The sequence below is a fragment of the Hermetia illucens genome, chromosome 2 (genome assembly GCF_905115235.1).
Source record: "Hermetia illucens chromosome 2, iHerIll2.2.curated.20191125, whole genome shotgun sequence".
Lineage (NCBI taxonomy): Eukaryota > Metazoa > Arthropoda > Insecta > Diptera > Stratiomyidae > Hermetia > Hermetia illucens.
The window spans coordinates 64719622-64740066 of NC_051850.1; the positions used below are offsets into that span (position 1 = coordinate 64719622).

General features: G+C 42.2%; 1 protein-coding gene across 1 annotated transcript; it reads right to left on the bottom strand.

The window, feature by feature from the left end:
- Window positions 1–19187: 19187 nt before the first annotated feature.
- Window positions 19188–19529, bottom strand: LOC119648445 (cuticle protein 16.5-like). Its single transcript, XM_038050200.1, has one exon. The coding sequence runs from the start codon at window positions 19527–19529 to the stop codon at window positions 19188–19190; it is 342 nt and encodes a 113-aa protein (XP_037906128.1).
- Window positions 19530–20445: the final 916 nt, after the last annotated feature.

Consider the following 20445-nt stretch of genomic DNA (forward strand, 5'->3'; position numbering starts at 1 on the left):
GATAGTAAGTGAGCAAAATAATAATAATAATCGTTGGCACAACAATCCGTATTGGATCAGGGCCTTGAAGTGTATTAGAGCATTCATTCAAGACCGTAACGGTACACTACAGAATACTGTAGGAGGCAATGTGGTCAGCATTACGCTCGCCCGAGATTATTATCCTGATTTGACTCAAGTACTCATTCACAGCTGTGTCGACTGGTATCCGACGTCAAATCACGACACAATTCCCACTGTCGCCAGCGAGATTTGAACCGCGACCTTCCGTACGACAGCCTTTACTCTAACCACTCAGCTATCCGGACACACAAGCGAGCAAAAGGTGGACCGAAACCACGGTAACTTGATACACTGGATGGGGATTTAAAATCAGGCATTTGATAGAACCAAATGGCGAAACCGATCACGACGAGCCGACCCAGCTTGTGAACGGGACAAAGGCTGAAGAAGAAGAAGAAAACTAAGCAGACTTTTCTATCTTTCGAATTATAGTTGAGAGCAATGGACTTGTCTGACAGTATGATTTCTGGATTCTTTTCATCCAGATCTTAGTGATTCTTGTATACTTTTTCACATAAAAAATTCGAAACCAGTAGCCTTTTTAGGATCGATGTGGTCTTGTGCGATTTTTGAAACGAATCAGTTGGGATGCATATTGGGGAATCTGCAGTTATTGACTAGTTTACCGATCTTACCTAAATTGAGTGCCAGGTAATAGCAATTATAATGAAAAATAATCCGATGATAGATCCATATTGGTTATGATGCACATTTGGTCTGATCCGATGTTTCTCGTAACTCCAAAACCAACCCGGTCAATAATTTTCCTCACGTGAGTTAGTTAGTAGCCGAGCTAACATCCAAAGCTAAAATATAAGAGATAAGGACGATTTCGTCTAGAACAGAGACAACTCATCAGATGCTGCCTCGTCTCTGCCGTTGGAGGACCGCGACCGAAGTGTTTCATGGATGTTCTTCTTATTCTATTAATCCGCAAGCTCGCAATGGGTGCGAATTTTATTGAACTGAAAAAATGAAATGACTTATATGGGTTGGCGGTGGTTACAAGACAAACTTGGCTGGGCGGAGTCGACCTGGAAGAGAAGGTTATCTTAAAAACCTAAAAATTTACTGTGAAGGTTCACTCGCAAATATTGAAACTCCACTCAAGCGTCCCATCGACATGTGTTGTCATGCCTCTATGCTAGGAGGGTCTTTGATCACTTCGATCCCTCTCGTGACATCCTACAAAAAAGCAGTCCTTGTAACCGATACGTGCGTCCGCATCGGATCCTGCAAATTCCATAAACAGGAGGATTCACGCTTGGAGCCGTAAAACTCCGGATCCATATGTCGCGATCGATAGGGAACGTCCACGGCGGATCCTATTCTCAATCAATGAAGAAGATAAGTGTAAAATAAAAGAGAATAAAAATAATAAAAATAAAATAAAAATGGATTAGACAAGTGTCGAATCCAAGCCATCCGCAAAGGTCATCACGAGCCACATGCCGGACATAGCATTGGTGACCTCCACATCGAAGCTATGACCGAGACAGACTTCTACAAGTACCTAGGAATTCTGCAAGGAACCCATGCTCGAGTTGGTGATCTGAAAGAAGCTCTGCTGTCCGAATTCCTGCGACGTGTAAAGCTGGTGCTGAAATCGCTTCTCTCGGGGAAGAATAAAATAAGCGCGTTGAATGTATTCGCCATCCCTTCATTGGCTTATGCATTCGGAATATTGCCGTGGACGAAGACCGATCTGGAAAACGTCCAGCGGCGGATATGGACAACTACGTCCAAATTCCGAATGCATCACCCAAAGTCTGCCGTGGAGCGGATGAACCTGCCTCGTGACATCGGAGGTAGAGGCGTGGTTGACGTGGCGGCACAACATCATCGCCAAGTCGACTCGCTGCGCGCTTATTTTTACAGCAAAGAGCAGGCGAGTCCCTTGCATGCGGCTGTCTGTAAGGCAGACTGTGGACTGACTCCACTTAACTTGAAGGATCGATCCTTCAATCCTCTGAGTGGGGTGAAGTCGGACCAAAAGCGGATCGATGAATGGAAGTCGAAGGCAATGCACGGTAAACACGTGAATTGTCTTTGGCAGCCATTTGTCGATTTGCATCTGTCGAACAGATGGCTGTGTGCTGGGGAGCTCTTTGCTGAGACGGAAGGGTTTATGTGTGCCATTCAGGATGGCGTGGTCGCCACCCGGGCTTATAAAAAGCTCATCATGAAAGAACGGGTGGAGAACAACCAGTGCAGAATGTGTGGTTCGGCGTTAGAGACGTTGGACCATCTCATTTCTGGCTGTACTGTTATGGCACCGGTGCAATACATCACCAGGCATAATGCTGTATGTAAGGTTATCCATCAAAACCTTGCATATAAGCATGGGCTGATCACAGGAACATGTCCGGTGTACCGATATGAGCCGCAAGCAGTACTTGATAGTTTTGCTTACAGCATGTATTGGGACCGGCAAGTTCTGACTGATCGCCATTCCGCACACAATAAGCCTGACGTACTGTTAGTTGACAAGACGGGTCGCTCCGCGTATATTATTGATGTTGCTATCCCCCATAATAGCAACATTGAACGGAAATATGTGGAGATGAAAGTGAACTATGAGCCATTGGCTCGGGAAATCAAAGAAATTTGGCGTCTCGAGCGGGTGGTTGTAGTTCCCATAATATCTAATACCTAATACCTAATATCTAATACCTAAATCCCTGACGGCTTCCCTTGATGTCCTGGGACTTTCGCACAGTCTGGTTCAAACCATGCAGAAGTACACCATTCTGCATACGTGCTCGATGTTGCGGGGAGTACTCGACGGATTCTCCCACTGACCTACCACCGGCCACCACCACCAGTGCCCCTTTTAGTTTTTAAGTAGGTAGAATCGTCCGAGCCTAAATGCTTGGCACTTAGTGCTAGTATTAGGTAAAATCCGGCATCTGCCGAGATTGTGATAACTCGGAAATAAAAATGGAAATGATGAACAAAACAATTAGAATTATGGAGTGAAGGCCCCTCCTTTTACAGCTTTTAGGGGTTGGGATACAAGAAATTGTCACATGAGAGCGGCGAATTGTTTCTATCATATGTATGGATTTTCGGTTTTGTTTAAAATGTCTAACATTCATACAGAATTTCTAGCAATCCAAGTAATTGCTAAAAGATAACGGGCGATTAACTGTAATGACATCATCGCATAAATAATAACTAAATAGTTTCTATGAGAAGGAGATGAATAACCTATTCGGAGTCTACCTTTCAAGACGCTTCCATTAAAATAAAATATGGAATTTGGTATATTAAAATACCCTTCTAAAAAAATACACTAACGTTACTTTTTCAATATAATTTAAAATGTAAATTAGGATATACTTATCAATTAAAAAACAAATATTAATTAAAAAATAACAGTTGTTTGGTAGATCGTTTCCTCTTATAACTTATATTTCCTGTTTCTCGATTTATTTTCTAACAAAAATCAGCTAGCATCGCTGCAGTTTATGTGCTATAAGGTGGGACTTAAGAATACACTCAAAGTCTTCCCTGCTTGTCGTAAAAGGGGGCTTGCAACTCGCAAATTTAGTAACCTGCTACCGAAAATTGAACAAAGCTTTGAATAAGGACTGATCTCGCGGCGACGACCTGTCACAATTGAAAACGAAGTATGGTTGGTTTCTAGAATATCCGTAGGCTCTTCGATAGCGGTAGCGAGGGCCCCCAGAATGCTTACTTTCTCCAACGTGAGCGGGAATTCTAGCGATATAAGCTGGATATTCCGGGCCTAATTGAAGTAAGATTATGGGACTCTGGGAAGTACTCCTCTCCCTGTTGTACCAATGTGCTTTTGTACTCTCGAAAGCCAAGTGGTAGCAGACGTGAATTTGATGTCGGGTTGTCTCTAACTTCTGACGCAAGACCGCGCTCTTGACCTAGGAGCCGGTTTCTGACAGATCTAACTGTAAGATTCCGGTCCAGGTTAAGGAGCGTCACAATTGTATAATGTTACGCACCAACCGAGACTTCCGATATAGTGGAGAAGGTTGCTTTCTACGAGCAATTAAGCGCAGTTCAAGGGAAGCTTCCTAAAAGTGACATTGCGATCGTGTCGAGTGATCTGAATGCCAATGGATCTGGAAACACCTTGCTCGGGTATGTGATGGGGAAGCACGGTCTTGGCAACCGTAATGGTAATGGTGGGAAGTTCGTGGATTTCTACAACTTCCACCGGCTCGCCATTGGTGATGCATTATTTGAGCATACAGCCTGCCATAAGGTGTGTTGGGTTTCAAGTGAGGCTTGCTGATCGTATGGCAGGTCTAATGAGTAACGCACTCGAAAATATCGATGAGCATTGGGGCACCATCAAAAGCGCTCTTTTCTCAGCTACCACACAGTTCTTCGGCTACGTTTTGAAGGGGCGTCATAAAATGTGACCGACTGCTAAATCGTGGATATGGATCAATAAAAGGAAGGCGTTGTGGGCTCTACTGACACTTCGAGTGATGCGCACTCCGATACCGAGTGAAATTCCGAAGAGTTCTGCGTAGTGTAAGTTGACAAGAGAATTTTGCGCTGGTCGGAGAAGTAGAAAATGCTGCATATTGCAATGATTTCAGGAATGTTTTCTACATCACGATGGAGCTTGCATCTTTCGATGGTCGAATGGTGAACAAGGAAGGAAAGAACACTTCACCACGGTTCTTAACCATATCACATCCGGTGAGGTTCCATCTCTTGTGGATGAAATGGCTAGCCGCCGTGGCATGTGTATATGGGCTGTTCCTCCGGAGTAAAGTCGCAAGTTTTGATAGTCTTCCCGCCAAGTTATTTATCGCTGCACCTGTAATTACTGCAGATTTGCTGCTTCCACTCGTATGGAAATCTTGGGATAATAGGTATTATCAGATCGACTTATGATAGCGCCAAATGTCACGTGGTGCACCGAAGTAAAATCTTGGAGGATAGGTCCAAAGCGAAGTGTGACAGGGTTGCATCACCTGTCACCGATATTGTTACGTCTAGTTATCAGTGACGATCTTCATGCTGCCTTGCCTGGAGGGCATGGAGGAGTTCAATGGATAATGATACCTTTTTCAAACATCTCGACTAAACTCATGCTATCTGCTTGCTCTCCACCGGGTCATGGACCTTGGATTTGGAAAGAGAGGCAAGTAGAGTTGGACTGACGATAAACACCAACAAATCCAAGGGTATCAGTCTGATAGCGACACTGAACTGGATATTGGCCGACGCATTCACAGCGGTAGTTCTGCTTTCGCTGCCCTGTCTAAAATCTGGAAATGCAGTTTTCTCAAAATCAAGACCAAGTTGAGATTGTTCTGTGGCAGCGTTCTTTCTGTATTGCTATATGGGAGTAGCATATGGAAAGTGAACTTCACTGTTATCCGAAAGGTCCAAGCTTTCGTCGAAACTTATCTGCATCGTGTCATCGGAGTGTGCTGGCGTGACACTAACTCAAATGAAGAACTTCGTCGGAGCACACGTCTAGCAGTCGTACGCACTGTGATCGGAAGACAGAATTGGTAGTGAATTGGTGGCACGTTAAGGAGGGGTGACAATCGCATTGCCGACTATGACATACAGGAGAATCCACTTTCCCAAGGTGGCCGAGGAGTGGGTCACCCCAAGGGAATTTGGCGAAGAACAGTAGAGGATGAGTACGAACTTCTCGGATGGTCGTGGGGGAAGGTGGAACGCATTTCAAGTAACCGCGAGCGATGGCATGTGGGTATTTGACGCACTTTACCTCACCACCATACCCCATTTATACACATATATATTGCTACAGTTCCCTTCCTGTTATATATTTTTCCTATGTTGGCAATGGCATGATGGAATCTAAAAACTCTAAATGCGAATGCAAGAAGAGTACCTTTAATGACCGGTTGCAGGTTGTTGATACGATAAAAGCAGTTCTTGGACCATCACTTCGTAATTTTCAACCTTTTCATTTCCAAGAGAATTATGATGTATATTTTCAGAAGCACGCTCTTTTTTCCTCATCGACCAACTTAGATGTGAATAATGGGTCTTTAAATATTTCTCTTATTTGAGGACCAACAGATATGCCTTCGTTTAATGTGACCTCACTTATACGTGGAAATTTAGTTTTGAGATGTTTAAATGCTTCTCTATCCTTGTTCGATGCTTTCACCAAATTTTTTATTAAATCTAATTTTATATGCAGTGGTGGCAAAAATATTTTTTTGCGGTCAGCTAAAGGTCCGTTTGCTTTTTTTTCGCGGAATAGCATGTGATCCCGAAAGCCATTTTTTTGCACATAATGAGTCGCTTTTGCTTTTCTATCCCACTCGCATAGAAAGCAACAAAATTTTGTATATCCAGGTTGCAATCGTGCAATCCATAAACAGCGCTCGTATTGAATCCTATTAAGCAATAACTTTGTATTTTCGTATGTTTCTTTCATATTTACTGTGTGAGCTAATGATACTAGCGGATATCGATTTCCATTGCAAAGCAGCACTGCTTTCAGGCTTAGTTTGGATGAGTTGATGAAGATTCTCCAAGCGATTGGTCCATCTGCAGTGCAATAAAGCAAATTTTGATCTTTGCTAAACAACTGCAAAAAGTGGGAATGTTTTTTTCCTGAAAAACGAAATCTTCATACCTTTTTCTAACAGGTTCTATTGTTGTAATCTGGATCTCAAAAGTTGGGTCTTAGATTATTAAGTACAGATTGGTTGCGTAAATGTGGCTCTCAAGCTAGACAAGCTGAACTGCTAGGGTTAAAATTGATAGACCAGTAGCTTAATCCAAACTACAATTTTAGTTTATAGTGTATAGATATATTGGTTTGGGGAAAAAGAAATGTCGTATTTTGTCAATAGATGGCGACACTTTAACATATCTTGTGTTGTACTTATCGTATCGGGTCATACTATACGGCGATTTGAAGACAACAATCTGTGCTACAAGTGTCTCTCTGACAGTGTTGTGATCGTACATTTCAGTTTCAAGTTATAGGGCGTCAAAGGTGGAGTTCACCAAGCAATAAATTCGTCATATTTTACGTTTTTATTACCTGAGATGCAACGAAGGCGGTCGAAAAAATTTGTGAAGTTTATGGGTTCGATACTGTAACGATCCGCATAGCACAACGTTGGTTCGATCGATTTCGTCCTGGTGCAGTGGATATCGAAGATACACCCCGTACTGGTAGACCAATCGTCGTAAAAATCGATAAAATCGTCGAAATCATCCAAGTAGGGCGGCATCTGAGCAGTCGCTTGATTGGCCAGGAACTGGGTATAGACCATAAAATCGTTTGGAACCATTTGCAGAAGATTAGATTCCAAAAAAAGCCGGAAGTTTGAGTTGGCGGAAAAAAATCTCTTGGACCGAATCAACGCCTGCGAAGCATTGCTAAAACGGAACGAATTCGACCTATTTTTGAAGCGAATGGTGACTGATTATGAAAAGTGAATCACGTACGACAACCTCAAGCGAAAAAGATCGTGGTCGAAGCACGGCGATCCGGCCGAAACCATCGCCAAGCCCGGATTGAGGGCCAAGAAGGTTTTGCTGTGTGTTTGGTAAGATTGGAAGGGAATCATCCACTATGAGTGCTTCAACTATGACCAGACCCTCAATCCGGCCTTCTACTGTGAGCAACTCGACGCTGACGATTGACCAGAAGCGGCTAGAATTGGTCAATAGGAATGGTGTTGTGTTGCACCAGAACAACGCTCGGCCTCACACATTTTGGATGACCCGCCAGAAGCTACGGGAGCTCGGGTGGGATGTCCTATCGCACCCACCGTATAGTCCGGACCTGGCACTAAGTGATGACGCTCTTGGTGCTACTAATTTGGTCTCAAAAGAGGCTTGCGAAAATTGGCCGTCAAATAAGAAGGGGGGTTTTATAAGGGGGGGATAATGAAGTTGCCTTCTAAATGGCAACAAGTTTGCGAACAAAACGACGCATATTTGACTTAAATTGGATAATTCTAAGTATGTTAAATAAAGCGTCAAATTTAGATCACAAATACGACATTTCTTTTTCTCCAACCCAATATTTTGGGAGCAACTTACTCCCTTTATCAGTACAAAGCTAAAATTGTAGTTTGGAGTAAGCTACTGGTCTATCAATTTTAGACTTAAGAGGGTCATCCCGTGTGAAGGCCGTTTTTTTTGGCTTCTTTTAGAAATTTTTTATGAAGAACTGGATAAAGATATAAATACCAATTTTCCACCATAGATTTAGTAATACCTTGAGTGTTCATGGTAATTTTTCCATTTCGATCGCATAGTTGGTTATTGAAATACGGGGCAATTTATACACCCATCTCCAAAAAAGGTGTTTTTCTGCTGCCACGCTAGAGGGCGCTGTGATCATTTTAACGAAAAAAATTAAACGGCATTTTAACGTACAGACTTAACTACAGTCCGCAAAATAGGATTATTCAAAAATATTAAAAGCTAAATTTTTGGTGCCATGTTAAACTTTTGGTGTTTTTCGCGGCTTCTTCAATGAATAGAAAAAAAAACTACTGAGCGAATCGCAATTATCCTAGTTTGCGGACCGTAGAAATATGTTCTGAATAAGTAGTGAAAATTGCAAAGAATTTCGTTGGATAGATTTTGGGCTATGGTGGCAGCCGATTTTCAACATGCAGTTTCGAGAAAAACGCATTTAAAAAGTAGAATGCGATTTTTAGCCATAAAACCTTAACTGAACATTAATCCTCTATACCTAATCCATAACCCTTAGGTTTCTTGAAGAAACACATGTACAGCCATGGCTTCAATTTTTGTCCTTTTAGCGAAGTCATTCGAACGTTATTCGAATCGATAAATATGAGCTTAATTACGGCGATCGACATAAATATGCCATGTGACTTATCACGTGTTCAACACTGTAATTTCCAAACGACTTCAAATATCAAAAAATTACTTTACCCATATATCCTACACTATATCTAGATACAATTTATGCAAAAATGCGGTTGATTTTACAGATGGGGATTTGGCATTGTCGATATTGATTTGATCATCCGAAGCAGGAACTGGTATTGGTTGCTCTTCATTACGAGGAATTGGCCTTAGGGTAGAAGATAGGCTGAAATATTTTATTATATGTTTATTTTTAGTCTTGATATCTGTCATGCAGAAATAGCAGTCATTAAATCGTAATAGTCAGAGCTACAGGACATGTTTGGCAATATATCTGTGATAACCAGGTAAGCCTTTTCAAGAGTTGTGTGAAACAAAACCTTATTAGAATCGATTCGTTGTCTGTTTGTCTGCCACACCCGTTGTACTCGCAAACGGCTTGATAAATTGTCATGTGAGAAGGTGTGGTCTGTAAATCCCTTTACAAATAGCAAGTGGTGCTATTTCATGTTGAGTTTGAGAGGACAGTTTCAGGTTCCCCACACATATGAAAGAGGGTTTTAATGTATATACACCGAATATGATCATGTGAGGTATCAAATGAAAGGGCTTAGTTAGAATTTTTCGAAGCTGATGATATTTTTGATACTGGGTGAAATATCGGGGAGTGAGGGCTCAAAATGTGTGCCCAAAAATTGTAAAAGATGTCGTTCTCAAAACATATCCCACCGAAAAATCTGAAAAGAATCATTCGCACCCATACGAAATTTAGGCCTCAAAAATATGCTATTCCGATATCTGCTTAAATAAAGTTAATAATAGCATTATTACCATATTTTAGAAATTTACCTGATACCCCCTTAAGCTTATTTAATCCAGAAGATAGAAATTTGGCAACATAGGTGATAATATAAAACATAATTTTGAAAAGGTTGAAGGCAATCTGACTATTATAAATAAAGTTATAGAAGGTCTAAATTTCTCATTTCAGGTAAATTTATTGCATCCTAAGACGTGTATGACGTCATCATCATATAAAATGAACTTATATAAACGGCGACGTCTATAGGTCATTTAAAGTTTTCTTTTCTTGGCTTCTTTTAGTTATTTGCATATTTCAAATACTCGTAGGTGCATAACATATATATATGATTTTGTGTACGGGGTAAAGTGGAAGTGCGTACAGATGCGTTATATGAATTTATATATGCACATATATATGTATGCATCGTCTTGCGATAGTAGGTAGCGTTCTTTTATTTATGATGACCACAGCATTTATACCGTTGATATTTATGGATTTTGGCAAAATATGAAGTAGTGGTATTGTATTCTTAGCTATGTACAGATGAAAAATCGTGCATAACGAATTTCCCAAATAAGATGAACACAAAACTTTCATACCTGAAGCGCCCAGCTTCCGTTATCCCGACTTGTCTATATTTGCTTTCGGTGAACTTCTGCACATTTGCTAATAACATTGAAATCCGTATGGAGCCTATGGAATTCAATACTACAATACTACAATCGATGGAATAGTTTGCAGAGTAAATTATTTATGTAAATAGCTTCGATTTTTAGATTATTATGAAATCGCAACTGTTTTGAAGGTTTTGTGTAAAACAAAAACCTCGTTTTACTGTCTGTCTGTCTCTCTATCACACGCACTTTTCTCGGAAATCGTTGCAGCGATTAACACCAACCAAATAATCAATGGTGGAGACGTAGGAACTGTGAACGCTCACGCATGCAGTGAATTACATCATTATAGATCAAATTTAAGGGTGGTTTCCGTACATGGAGGGTGCACATTTTTTTCACCAAATATAGTCATTTGGGGTATCAAATGAAAGGCCTCGATTAGTACTTTCCCATGCCGGTCTTAGTTTTGACATCTGGTTGGTAATTGGCTGCAAAACTCCTCTTAAGTTCATCCTAGTACCACGAAATATGCAGTAATGTAGGCTATGATAGAAAGCATGATCTTGACAAGTTTGGTGGAAATCGCACTATTACTAACAAAGTTATAATAGGTCGAAATTGTCGCTTCTGTGCAAATCCAAGATTTAGAATGTGAGTATCACGCGAAAGTGGGTATTCTCTCATAATGTATTTATTATAATATGTGCTAGGTTCTAATGGGACAAATTTTCACTCAATTATTTTTATATAAGAAATACACAAAACCTTTCATACCTGAAGCATCCAGCTTCCGGTTTCCCGACTGGTTTTTTATTTATAACTTTGTCAACACGCGTCGCTCACTTAGTTAAAAGAACCACTGCACTTGCGCATTTTAGTTAGTTTGTAGTATACAACACCTTCCAATTCCTTTCGAACACAGAGATAAATATAAAACAAAATGGCATTCATGCAAACATATGCCGTTACTGCATCGAAATAGGACGAATTCTAGTGAAATCCAAAAATGTACATTGCATCAAACTTTGAAGTGTTGGATAAATTATAACCACATATTTGCATTCACGGTGTCCATATGTATGAAGTATACATTTCACACATTTTTGCTTAATAATACTTTAAAATAAATGAATGTCAGAATGGGAAGTAGGATATTGAGTAGAGAGCAATGGAGGCGTTAAAGGGAACTATGGAGAAAAAATATTGCATAGGCAGCAAATAAATTTCTCGTCTGCTCGTAAATGCAAAAGACATAACGTAAGGCATATTATGGGGAAATATCCTATTATTGCCAACCAGCTATAGTTGGCCAAACTAGGGCTTTTCATACTAGTTCACTGCATCTACACGGATCATTGAATGTGAGTAATACATACATATATTGAAGGGAATAGTGTGGGAAATGTTTATTTATTTATTTATTTAATTTAACGGACAACAAACAGAATAAATTCCAATTATTTATTGTCCCCAGGAGGAGGAGAAAGCAAAAATCTTATCCTACGTTTAACACTACTCAATGTAGGGAAGTTAAAAGGACCAAGCTGTTCTGCGTTATAATTTCGGCAAAGCCTAGGTATCGGGGAATGAAAGTAGACTTCGAGCTCTGCAAAGGGCACATTGAAAATTGTAGTTGTCATTGAGTTGTTCCGCAGGAAAGATCTGTGTTGTTTAGTGCAAGAGTGAATTATTTTTTTGAGAAAAAGTAGAGAAGTATTGCGCAGAAGGTAATAGTATTTTTCATTCCAACGCACCAGTTGGTTTTATGCCTGTATTGTAGCGGAAGTGGAAAACATGAATTGTACTATCATATTTTAACTTATGACATTATTTCAATGTTCAATGTTTTGGATCAGTAAGAAAACTGTGCTGTTTCATTTTGGAATGTGTAATTATTGTCAGTAGAAACTAGAAAGATTTGCTGTTTGGAAAACGTCACAGATTTAGGTTAAAATGTCGAACCTTGCACACACTACTAGTAACGCGACTTATCAGTGTTGGCTGCGCACCCTCCTCCATCCTAGGTTTAGCACACTTCTTCACGTTACTTCTTAATTAGCTTGTGTTTTGCCTAGATTGATCATTATGACTACCCGAGGGAAAATGTTGACAAACTTAATGTTGCATAAAATTCAAGACGCTGGTTCTTGTGCAAATTCATCAGACAATTGAGGTGAGCAAATTTTACGGGTCACAATACTTAATATGCAATAAATGGTACTTATTTGTTTTGGTAATTAATTTCGGAAAGTTTACTTTTGTTTTCCACTTTTTTTCAATTTGAGAAAAACAATGGGAATCAAGTCTCACTCTTCTAAGAAAAGTACATAGTTCTGATCGAACTAGGTTGCTTAGTTTTTGATTTACTCAGTCGCATGGTTACTATTTTATTTTCCTTGGCTGTAGATTCTTCTGAAGAAAACTTGAACAGAGCCGCCACAAACAGAGATGCAAGCGTAACTAGGGAGGAAAAAGTCAAACAGTTGGGTGCACAGTTAGATACTAGACAGCTACCTCACTCCCCCTTGCCCCTCAAGGGGGGAAATCAGTGCGAGTACACACGATTTCAAATTGTTTTGCCCTTGAGCATGAGCGAGATGTACCGAAAACCCGATCAGCTGTGTTTGACATACCGCCCGGACTTGCCAATGTATTGGTGAGATTTGCTTATGTTTTTGCTTATGTATAAGTGAATACGTGAAACAACTTTTTGCTATATGGGTGAGCACGCCGTAGTACCAGAATAGCAAAAGCTCACCGATCTCTCTCTTACCAATACGATTTGACGAAGATTATGCCTTTTCCTTGTTTAGCGTCTCCGATGTGTACAGATAAGCTTCTGCAAGCACATTTGCAAGTGGGGTCATTTTTGTAAGGGTACTGCCTATAATAGATCTACTGTGGTTGGGTGTATGTGCCATGGACAGAATTAATATGAAGAACCAAGCGGTTGATGGGAAAACTTCTGAAGTTACAGCTGAAATACTGTGAGTTTTGTTGGAAGTACTTGTTGGAGTAAGCAACAATAAAGTATAATACAAAGAGCACAGTAGGCAAGTCGGGAAACCGGCAGCTGGGCGCTTCAGATATGAAAGGTTTTGTTTGCTTCTTCTGTGAGTATATAATATTGATATTCAGTTGTAGTAAATTTACACGGGCCATTTACAAGTCTACTTTGAGCTACTGTAACTTTGTTACTAATAGTATCATTTTGGGGATTGGGGATAATATGCTTCATATTATATTTTATACTACTCACTTTCCACCCGTCTTACTCCCCGCCTTTCCATAAAATCTCAAAACTAAGACTGGCTTCGAAAAGTACTAATCGACACCTTTCATTTGATATCCTACATAACTATATACGGTGAAAAAAAATTTTACACCCCCCTTTTACATGTATGGGGACTCCCTAAATCTCAACATAGAAGTATATCACTCACTGCATGCTTGGGGGTCCACAGTTCCCACCTTCTCACAAAATTTCGTGCTAATCAGTATAGCAGTTTCTGGCAAAAGTGCGCGTGACAGACAGACAGACAGACCTGTGAGCTCAGGTGGAAAAAACCGAAAGGGAGAGATCCATAAGCAGATGGCAACAGCGATAGGACCAGTCAGAAAAAGGTCCTTGGATTTACACGTTGATCCCTTGTATCGCGGAGTGGCTGGAGAGAAAGCATGGGGAGATCAATTATAATCTCACCCAGTTTCTCACCGGCCATGGAGGATACCGTCAGGACACCTCGTCTAATTGTCCAAACTGCGACGGGGTCCCAGAGGACCCAGGGCATGTTTTCTTCCAGTGTCCTAGGTTCGTGGAAGAAAGGAGGAACCTGAAGAAACTCTAGGTGAAGTGCTATCACCGGAAAATTTCCTCCGGAGAATGGTAGCCTGTCAGGAAGACTGGGATGCGATCAATTCCATATTCGCTGTAATCCAGGATAAACTGCGAAAAGCAGAAGAAGTGAGGAAGGCGCGGTTACGAATCCCGCGGGAAGACGAAAGGAGACCTAGCTAAAGTAAGCTAATTCCGCCCCGTGATGTAATACCTAAACATGGTTCCACACCTTACCGAGAACACTAATAACAAAGATGAACTAAAGGCAGATTTTTGGACTACAAAACCGTGACAACACCCACCACATATGTTCAAGATGCGCGACAGCAGGAGGTGCTCCAGGTACAAGGAAGGGATCCATTCAAATGAAGCTCATCAACTTTGAGATCTCCAGCAATGCCAAAGACGGTGAAGGATAAAGTACAGGCAAGGTCAATAAACACCAAAATGAAGGACCGTGTAAAAGGAGTAACCCTGCCGGAGCTTATAGAGAGCAAAGTCCCGATCCGGACGAATTACCCTTCACCCAACTTGGGGCAAAAATAGTTGAGCTGTCCGAGTTTATCAAGGACAAGCACAACGTGCACCAAGCCATAAAGAATATGATGAGGGCTATTAGAGTCCCCTATAATAGATCACAAATGGACGAAAAGAATAATAAGGATACGCCGAACACCGCTGTGCCAACAGTGCACAAACGACCCAAGTGACACCTAACCGTAAAACTATCGAATCCCGGTAGTATCCGAAAAAGAGGGAATCCTCTAAAAAATCAGCAGGCGCCTAAGAGAAAAAAAGGCGGACAGGAAACTCTGAAAACCAGCACTAATAGCTGTGAAGTAGGGAAGCGTACAGCGAATGTAGAAAAGCTGACCAGCGTTGCGAAGTCCAAGGCAAACGGAAACGATGGATGGACTAACGTTACCTGCAAAAAACGAAAGGAAAAGCAAAAGCAAAACCCGTCCAGATGCAATTGTTATCTCCAGTAAGGGCAATCTGTCCTATGCAGAGATACTCGGTGGCAAAATCGTTGACTTTCGCACTCAAGTGAAAAACTCACTTGGGGAGAATTCCGCAGTGCGTGCCCAAAAACATGAGATCTATATTCAATGTAAGCTCTCGATGAAGTAACATCGAAAGGAGAAATTCAAGTTGGAAAAACTTGCCGAGGAGTCTGTTGTAAGTTTACGAAAAGCCCATAATAATAATAATAATCGTTGGCGCAACAATCCATGTTGGATCAGGGCCTTGAAGTGTGTTAGAGCACTTCATTCAAGACCGTAACGGTACACTAGGAGGCAATGTGGTCAGCATTGCGCTCGCCCGAGATTATTACCCTGATTTGACTCAGGTACTCATTCACAGCTGAGTCGACTGGTATCCGACGTCAAATCACGATACAAATTCCACTGCCACCAGTGAGATTTGAACCGCGACCCGCCGCACGACAGCCTTGTGCTCTAACCACTCAGCTATCCGGACAGCATATGGTGGTACTCAAACGGCCACAATACGACTACCAGCGGAGGCAGTGCAGAAGCTGTTGGCGGCGAGAAAAGTTCAGGTTGGATGGGTTGTCTGTCGTTTAAGAGAACAGACTTCACAAAAGAGGTGCTTTAAATGCCTCATGTTTGGGCAATTCGCAAAGGTATGCACCAGCAGCATTGATCGATCTGGTCGACACAGAAGGTGTGGGGAGAAGGGCCATATGGCCTGGTTGTGCAATAGGGACCAAAAATGCCTATTGTGCGAAGTAAAACAAGTACAGGATAACCGGCATATTGCTGGAAGTGGTAAATGTCCGGCATTTAGGAAGGTGCTCACTGCAATGAGAAAATGAGGTTTATTCAAATAAACCTGAATCATTGTAGGGTCGCTCAGGATTTACTTGAGCAGACCACGTTCGAATCTGAGATCTGCTTGATGATCTTGTTCTCGACGCAAGGGGACGAAGTCCAAAGGGGATTGCTGGTGATTTCAATGCTTGGGCCCTAGAGTGGTGTAGTAGGGAATCAAAGGCTAGGGGGCGCAGTTTAATAGAAGCTTTCGCGCAGATCGACATGGTTTTGGCTAACGAAGGTGCTGAAACACCCTTCCAGAAAGGCGGGTCAGGCTCACTTGAAGACCTGACCTTTGTCAGCCCTTCGCTAGCGGGTGGTATGTCCTGGTGCATCAGCGAACGCTACACCCACAGTGATCACCAGGCAATCTTCTTTGAGACATTTGTCGAGCCTCAGGGCAAAGAGCTATCATGCCTGAAACCGAAAAAGATTTCAGGCTGGTCTGCAAAATCTTTGGATGAGCAGACCTTCATAGAGGTGTGGTTAGATCAACCTGATAAATCAGGTGCCTCTACGGAAAGATCCGTCCATCTGGCTCAATGCATCGCCAAAACATGTGACGCGTCTATGCCTAGGAGGTGCTCATTCCCCAGTAGGAGACCAAACTACTGGTGGAATGATGAACTGACCGGTCTTCGATCAGTCTGCCACCGAGCCAGAAGAACGGCTCAGAGGGCGGTAGGTAGAGTCGATCAGGGGCAGAAAGAGTGCGCCTATAACGCAGCCTGCAAAACCCTCAAGCTCGCCATCCAGCATAGCAAGAGGAAATGCTTTAAGGAGCTCTGCTCAGTAGCGGACGTCAACACTTGGGGGAGAGCTTATGGAATCGTGATGGGACGATTCAGAGGCCAATCATCTCCGCAGATCACGTGTCCCACCCTCTTGCTAAAAATCATCCAGGGGTTATTCCCCCAGCAAGAGGAGAGCACCGACACATTCCAGCCACTTCTGGATGTGACTGGCAATTCCCAGTCACCAGAGACGAAGTGCTGGAGATCTGCGGTAGAATAGGGGACAATAAAGCGCCGGGTCTGGACGGAGTATCGAATAAGGCCCTTAAGCTTGCAGTGAAATCCAGGCCGGACATGTTCGCTGAGTTGTTCGCCGCGTGCATGTCTGAGAGAATATTTCCAGCGGCATGGAAGCGACAGAAGTTGGTACTTCTGCCTAACCCTGGTAAACCTCCAGGTGAACCATCCTCATACCGGCCCATATGTCTTTTGGACACGGTGGGGAAAATGTTAGAGCGGGTAATCTATAATAGATTACTCCCGATTGTTGAGAGTCAAGGCGGTCTTTCAAATCGGCAGTATGGGTTCCGAAAAGCCAGATCAACCATTGATGCCATCAAATTGGTTACTGGCTTGGCCGAAGATGCAATTCACGGAAAGGGTAGTACCAGCAAATATTGCGTGGTAGTAACCCTGGACGTGAAAAGTGCATTCAATTCAGCCAATTGGAATCTAATACGGAAATCCCTAGCGAAGGTTGGTATTCCCGCCTATCTCGCTGCTATCGTCGATAGTTACTTAACTGAAAGGAGGCTCTGGTATGACACCAATGAGGGACCCCAGGAGTACGTTGTTTCGGCGGGAGTCCCACAGGGCTCCGTATTGGGCTCACTACTGTGGAACATTATGTACAACGATGTACTTAATCTTCCCCTTCCGGTGGAAGCCACGGTGGTGGGTTACGCTGCCGACATAGGTTGTAGTCGCATAGCATCTCGAAGATACTGAGTTATACTCAAGCGAAGCAATCAGTGTTGTCAAATGCTGGCTAGAGAGCTCTGGTCTGACTCTGCGGAGGAAAAAACAGAAGCGGCCCTCATCATGAAGCGCCGGAAGAGAAATTACGCCTGTGTTAGAGTCGGGAATCATATCATCACTTCCAAGCCGAACATCAAATACTTGGGGGTGGTAATAGAGAGGAGGCTCAGCTATAAGCAACACGTACAGTATGTTTGTGATAAATCATCCACTGCTAGTATGGCCCTGGCGAGGATGATGCCGAACGTGGGAGGGCCACGGCATACCTATAGGTTGCTTATAGCCAGGGTGGTGACCTCAATAATGCTCTATGCGACCCCAGTTTGCAGGGAGGCGTTGCAGATGTCAGTTAACACTAGCAAACTGAATGCAGTCTACAGGAGGACAGCTCTGAGGGTATGCTCTGCCTTCAGGACTGTCTCAGATGATCCGGCATTCATCATCTCTGGAATGATGCCGATCGACATCTTGGCAGATGAGATGGCGAATATATACCATGCGAAACCAATCTCTCCCTTATTGCAGACGAAGAACGCTGAGAGGGAGAGATCCACAAATAGATGGCAAGAGCAGTGGGACGCTCGGGAAAGGGTCGGTGGACTCACAGGCTCATTCCTGCCATCAAGGAGTGGTTGGAGCGTCTCCACACAGTGAGATTAATTATAATCACACCCAGTTTCTGACGGGACATGGAGTATATCTCCAATACATTCACAGGTTTAAACTGGAGACCTCACCCGACTGTCCAAATTATGATGGAGTCCCAGAGGACCCAGAGCATGTATCTTCCACTGTCTGAGATTTGTGGAAGAAAGGAGGAATCTAGAGGAGACTCTAGGAGAGGTGCTGGTACCAGAAAATGTGGTGCCGAAAATGCTAGCACATCAAGAGATTTGGGATGCGGTCAACTCCATGATCGCATCTATTCAAGATAAATTGCAAAAGGCAGAGGAAAGGAGAAAAATGCGGTCACGTGCGACACGTATAGAAGAAATAGGATTACGCTAGAGTGAGCTGACTCCGTCTCGTGATATAATACCTTCTGGTGGTTCCGCGGGGCAGGGAGGGAGTCGGAGGTGGTTTTAGTGGGTAAAAATCCCAAACGCTGGTGTGTCCAGACCAGAAGATTTACACCTCCTCAAAAAAGAAACAGTCAGGCAGACAGACAGACAGACGGGCAGACAGACATTGAACCGATTTTAATAAGGTTTTGTTTTACAAACAAAACCTTAAGAACCAACCTCTTAAAAGTGATGCGAGTTCCATGAGAGCAGCGTGACCAAATTGGATACAAGGTGACCATCAAGTAGATTCTCAAACAAAAGTCTAGCGTATTTTAATTTTTCCACAAATATTTTTTTCTTCTTTGATTTTAATCAACGCATTTCAAAATATATTTAAATCAAGATCTTAGGCAGCGGCCTTCTTTTTCAAGAGGCCAAGTGGAGCAGCAGAATATCCATAACCTGCATAAGCTGGAGCAGCAAAGGCGGCTGGGGCTGAGTAGGCCAAGGCTGGAGCGGCGGCAAAAGCTGGAGCGGCAGCAAAGGCTGGACCAGCAGCAAGAGCTGGGGCGGCTGCAATAGCTGGAGCAGCGAAGGCAGCAGATTTAATGAGAGGAGCTGAATAGGCAAGTGGAGCAGCTGGAGCAATTGCCGGAGCAGCGTATCCTCCTAAAAGTGGAGCAGCTGGGGCAATGTAGCCAGCGGAAGCAGCACCAATGAAAGCAAGAGCCAAAGTGATGAATTTCATGTTGATTATATTTGGGAGTCTCTCTCTGGATTACTAAATCCTGAATGATACCGGTCTGCTTATCCTAGGCCTATTTATATAAAACCTAAAAATATTGGACATACATAGAATGAACTAGTTATTTGTCAGAAGCTTTCTTAATTATTTTGAGAAGCTTTTCCATCTTTCTTGGGTCTTTATATTTAAGCTGAGGCTAATAAGATGAACTTTTCTGACGCAGATATGATGAGTATTGCATCATCGTTTGAGTATCTCTGGACCAATCTGATAGTGAACACGCACCAGTATAGTGCAAAATTTACCGATCAAATCTTCATATATAGGCTTGTAAGATACTCTTCCAACGACAATTTTTTTCTAGTATAATATGGCCGTATAAAAAAGTATATAATAAGCTTCTGGAACCTGTATGCATGAACTTGTTGAGATAATTTATTTTCTTTCGTCGCCTGAGAAGAAAGGACTGCTCCTCTTTCTTTCTTCTTAAGATATAGATGCAAATTTAGAGTAGTTGCTTTGCATGCAGCTACTAGTGTGATTGGACCACATGGACTATACTTATACATTTTTTTCTGACCAAACTCGCAAAAAAAGCACGTGGTTGCTTTTTACCTGTCTGGAGTCTAAATTCTATTCGAAATATAATAATTTGCAATTCAACTAATTTTTTTCTTACTAAAATTTAATTTTGGAATACAAATCAGACTAGAATCAATAGCACAATATGGAAAAAGTTATGAATGAAATATGATCAAAATTTTGTAACCAATGTACCATAATCGCCGCTGAGTCATATCCTAGATTTTAGAGGATTGCTACTTCAACTTTTCTACTAGATAATATTTAGTGAAAAGAATTTTATACTAACAATTAACTATATTATTACATGTTTGATGATTACCGAAGGCTAGAATAG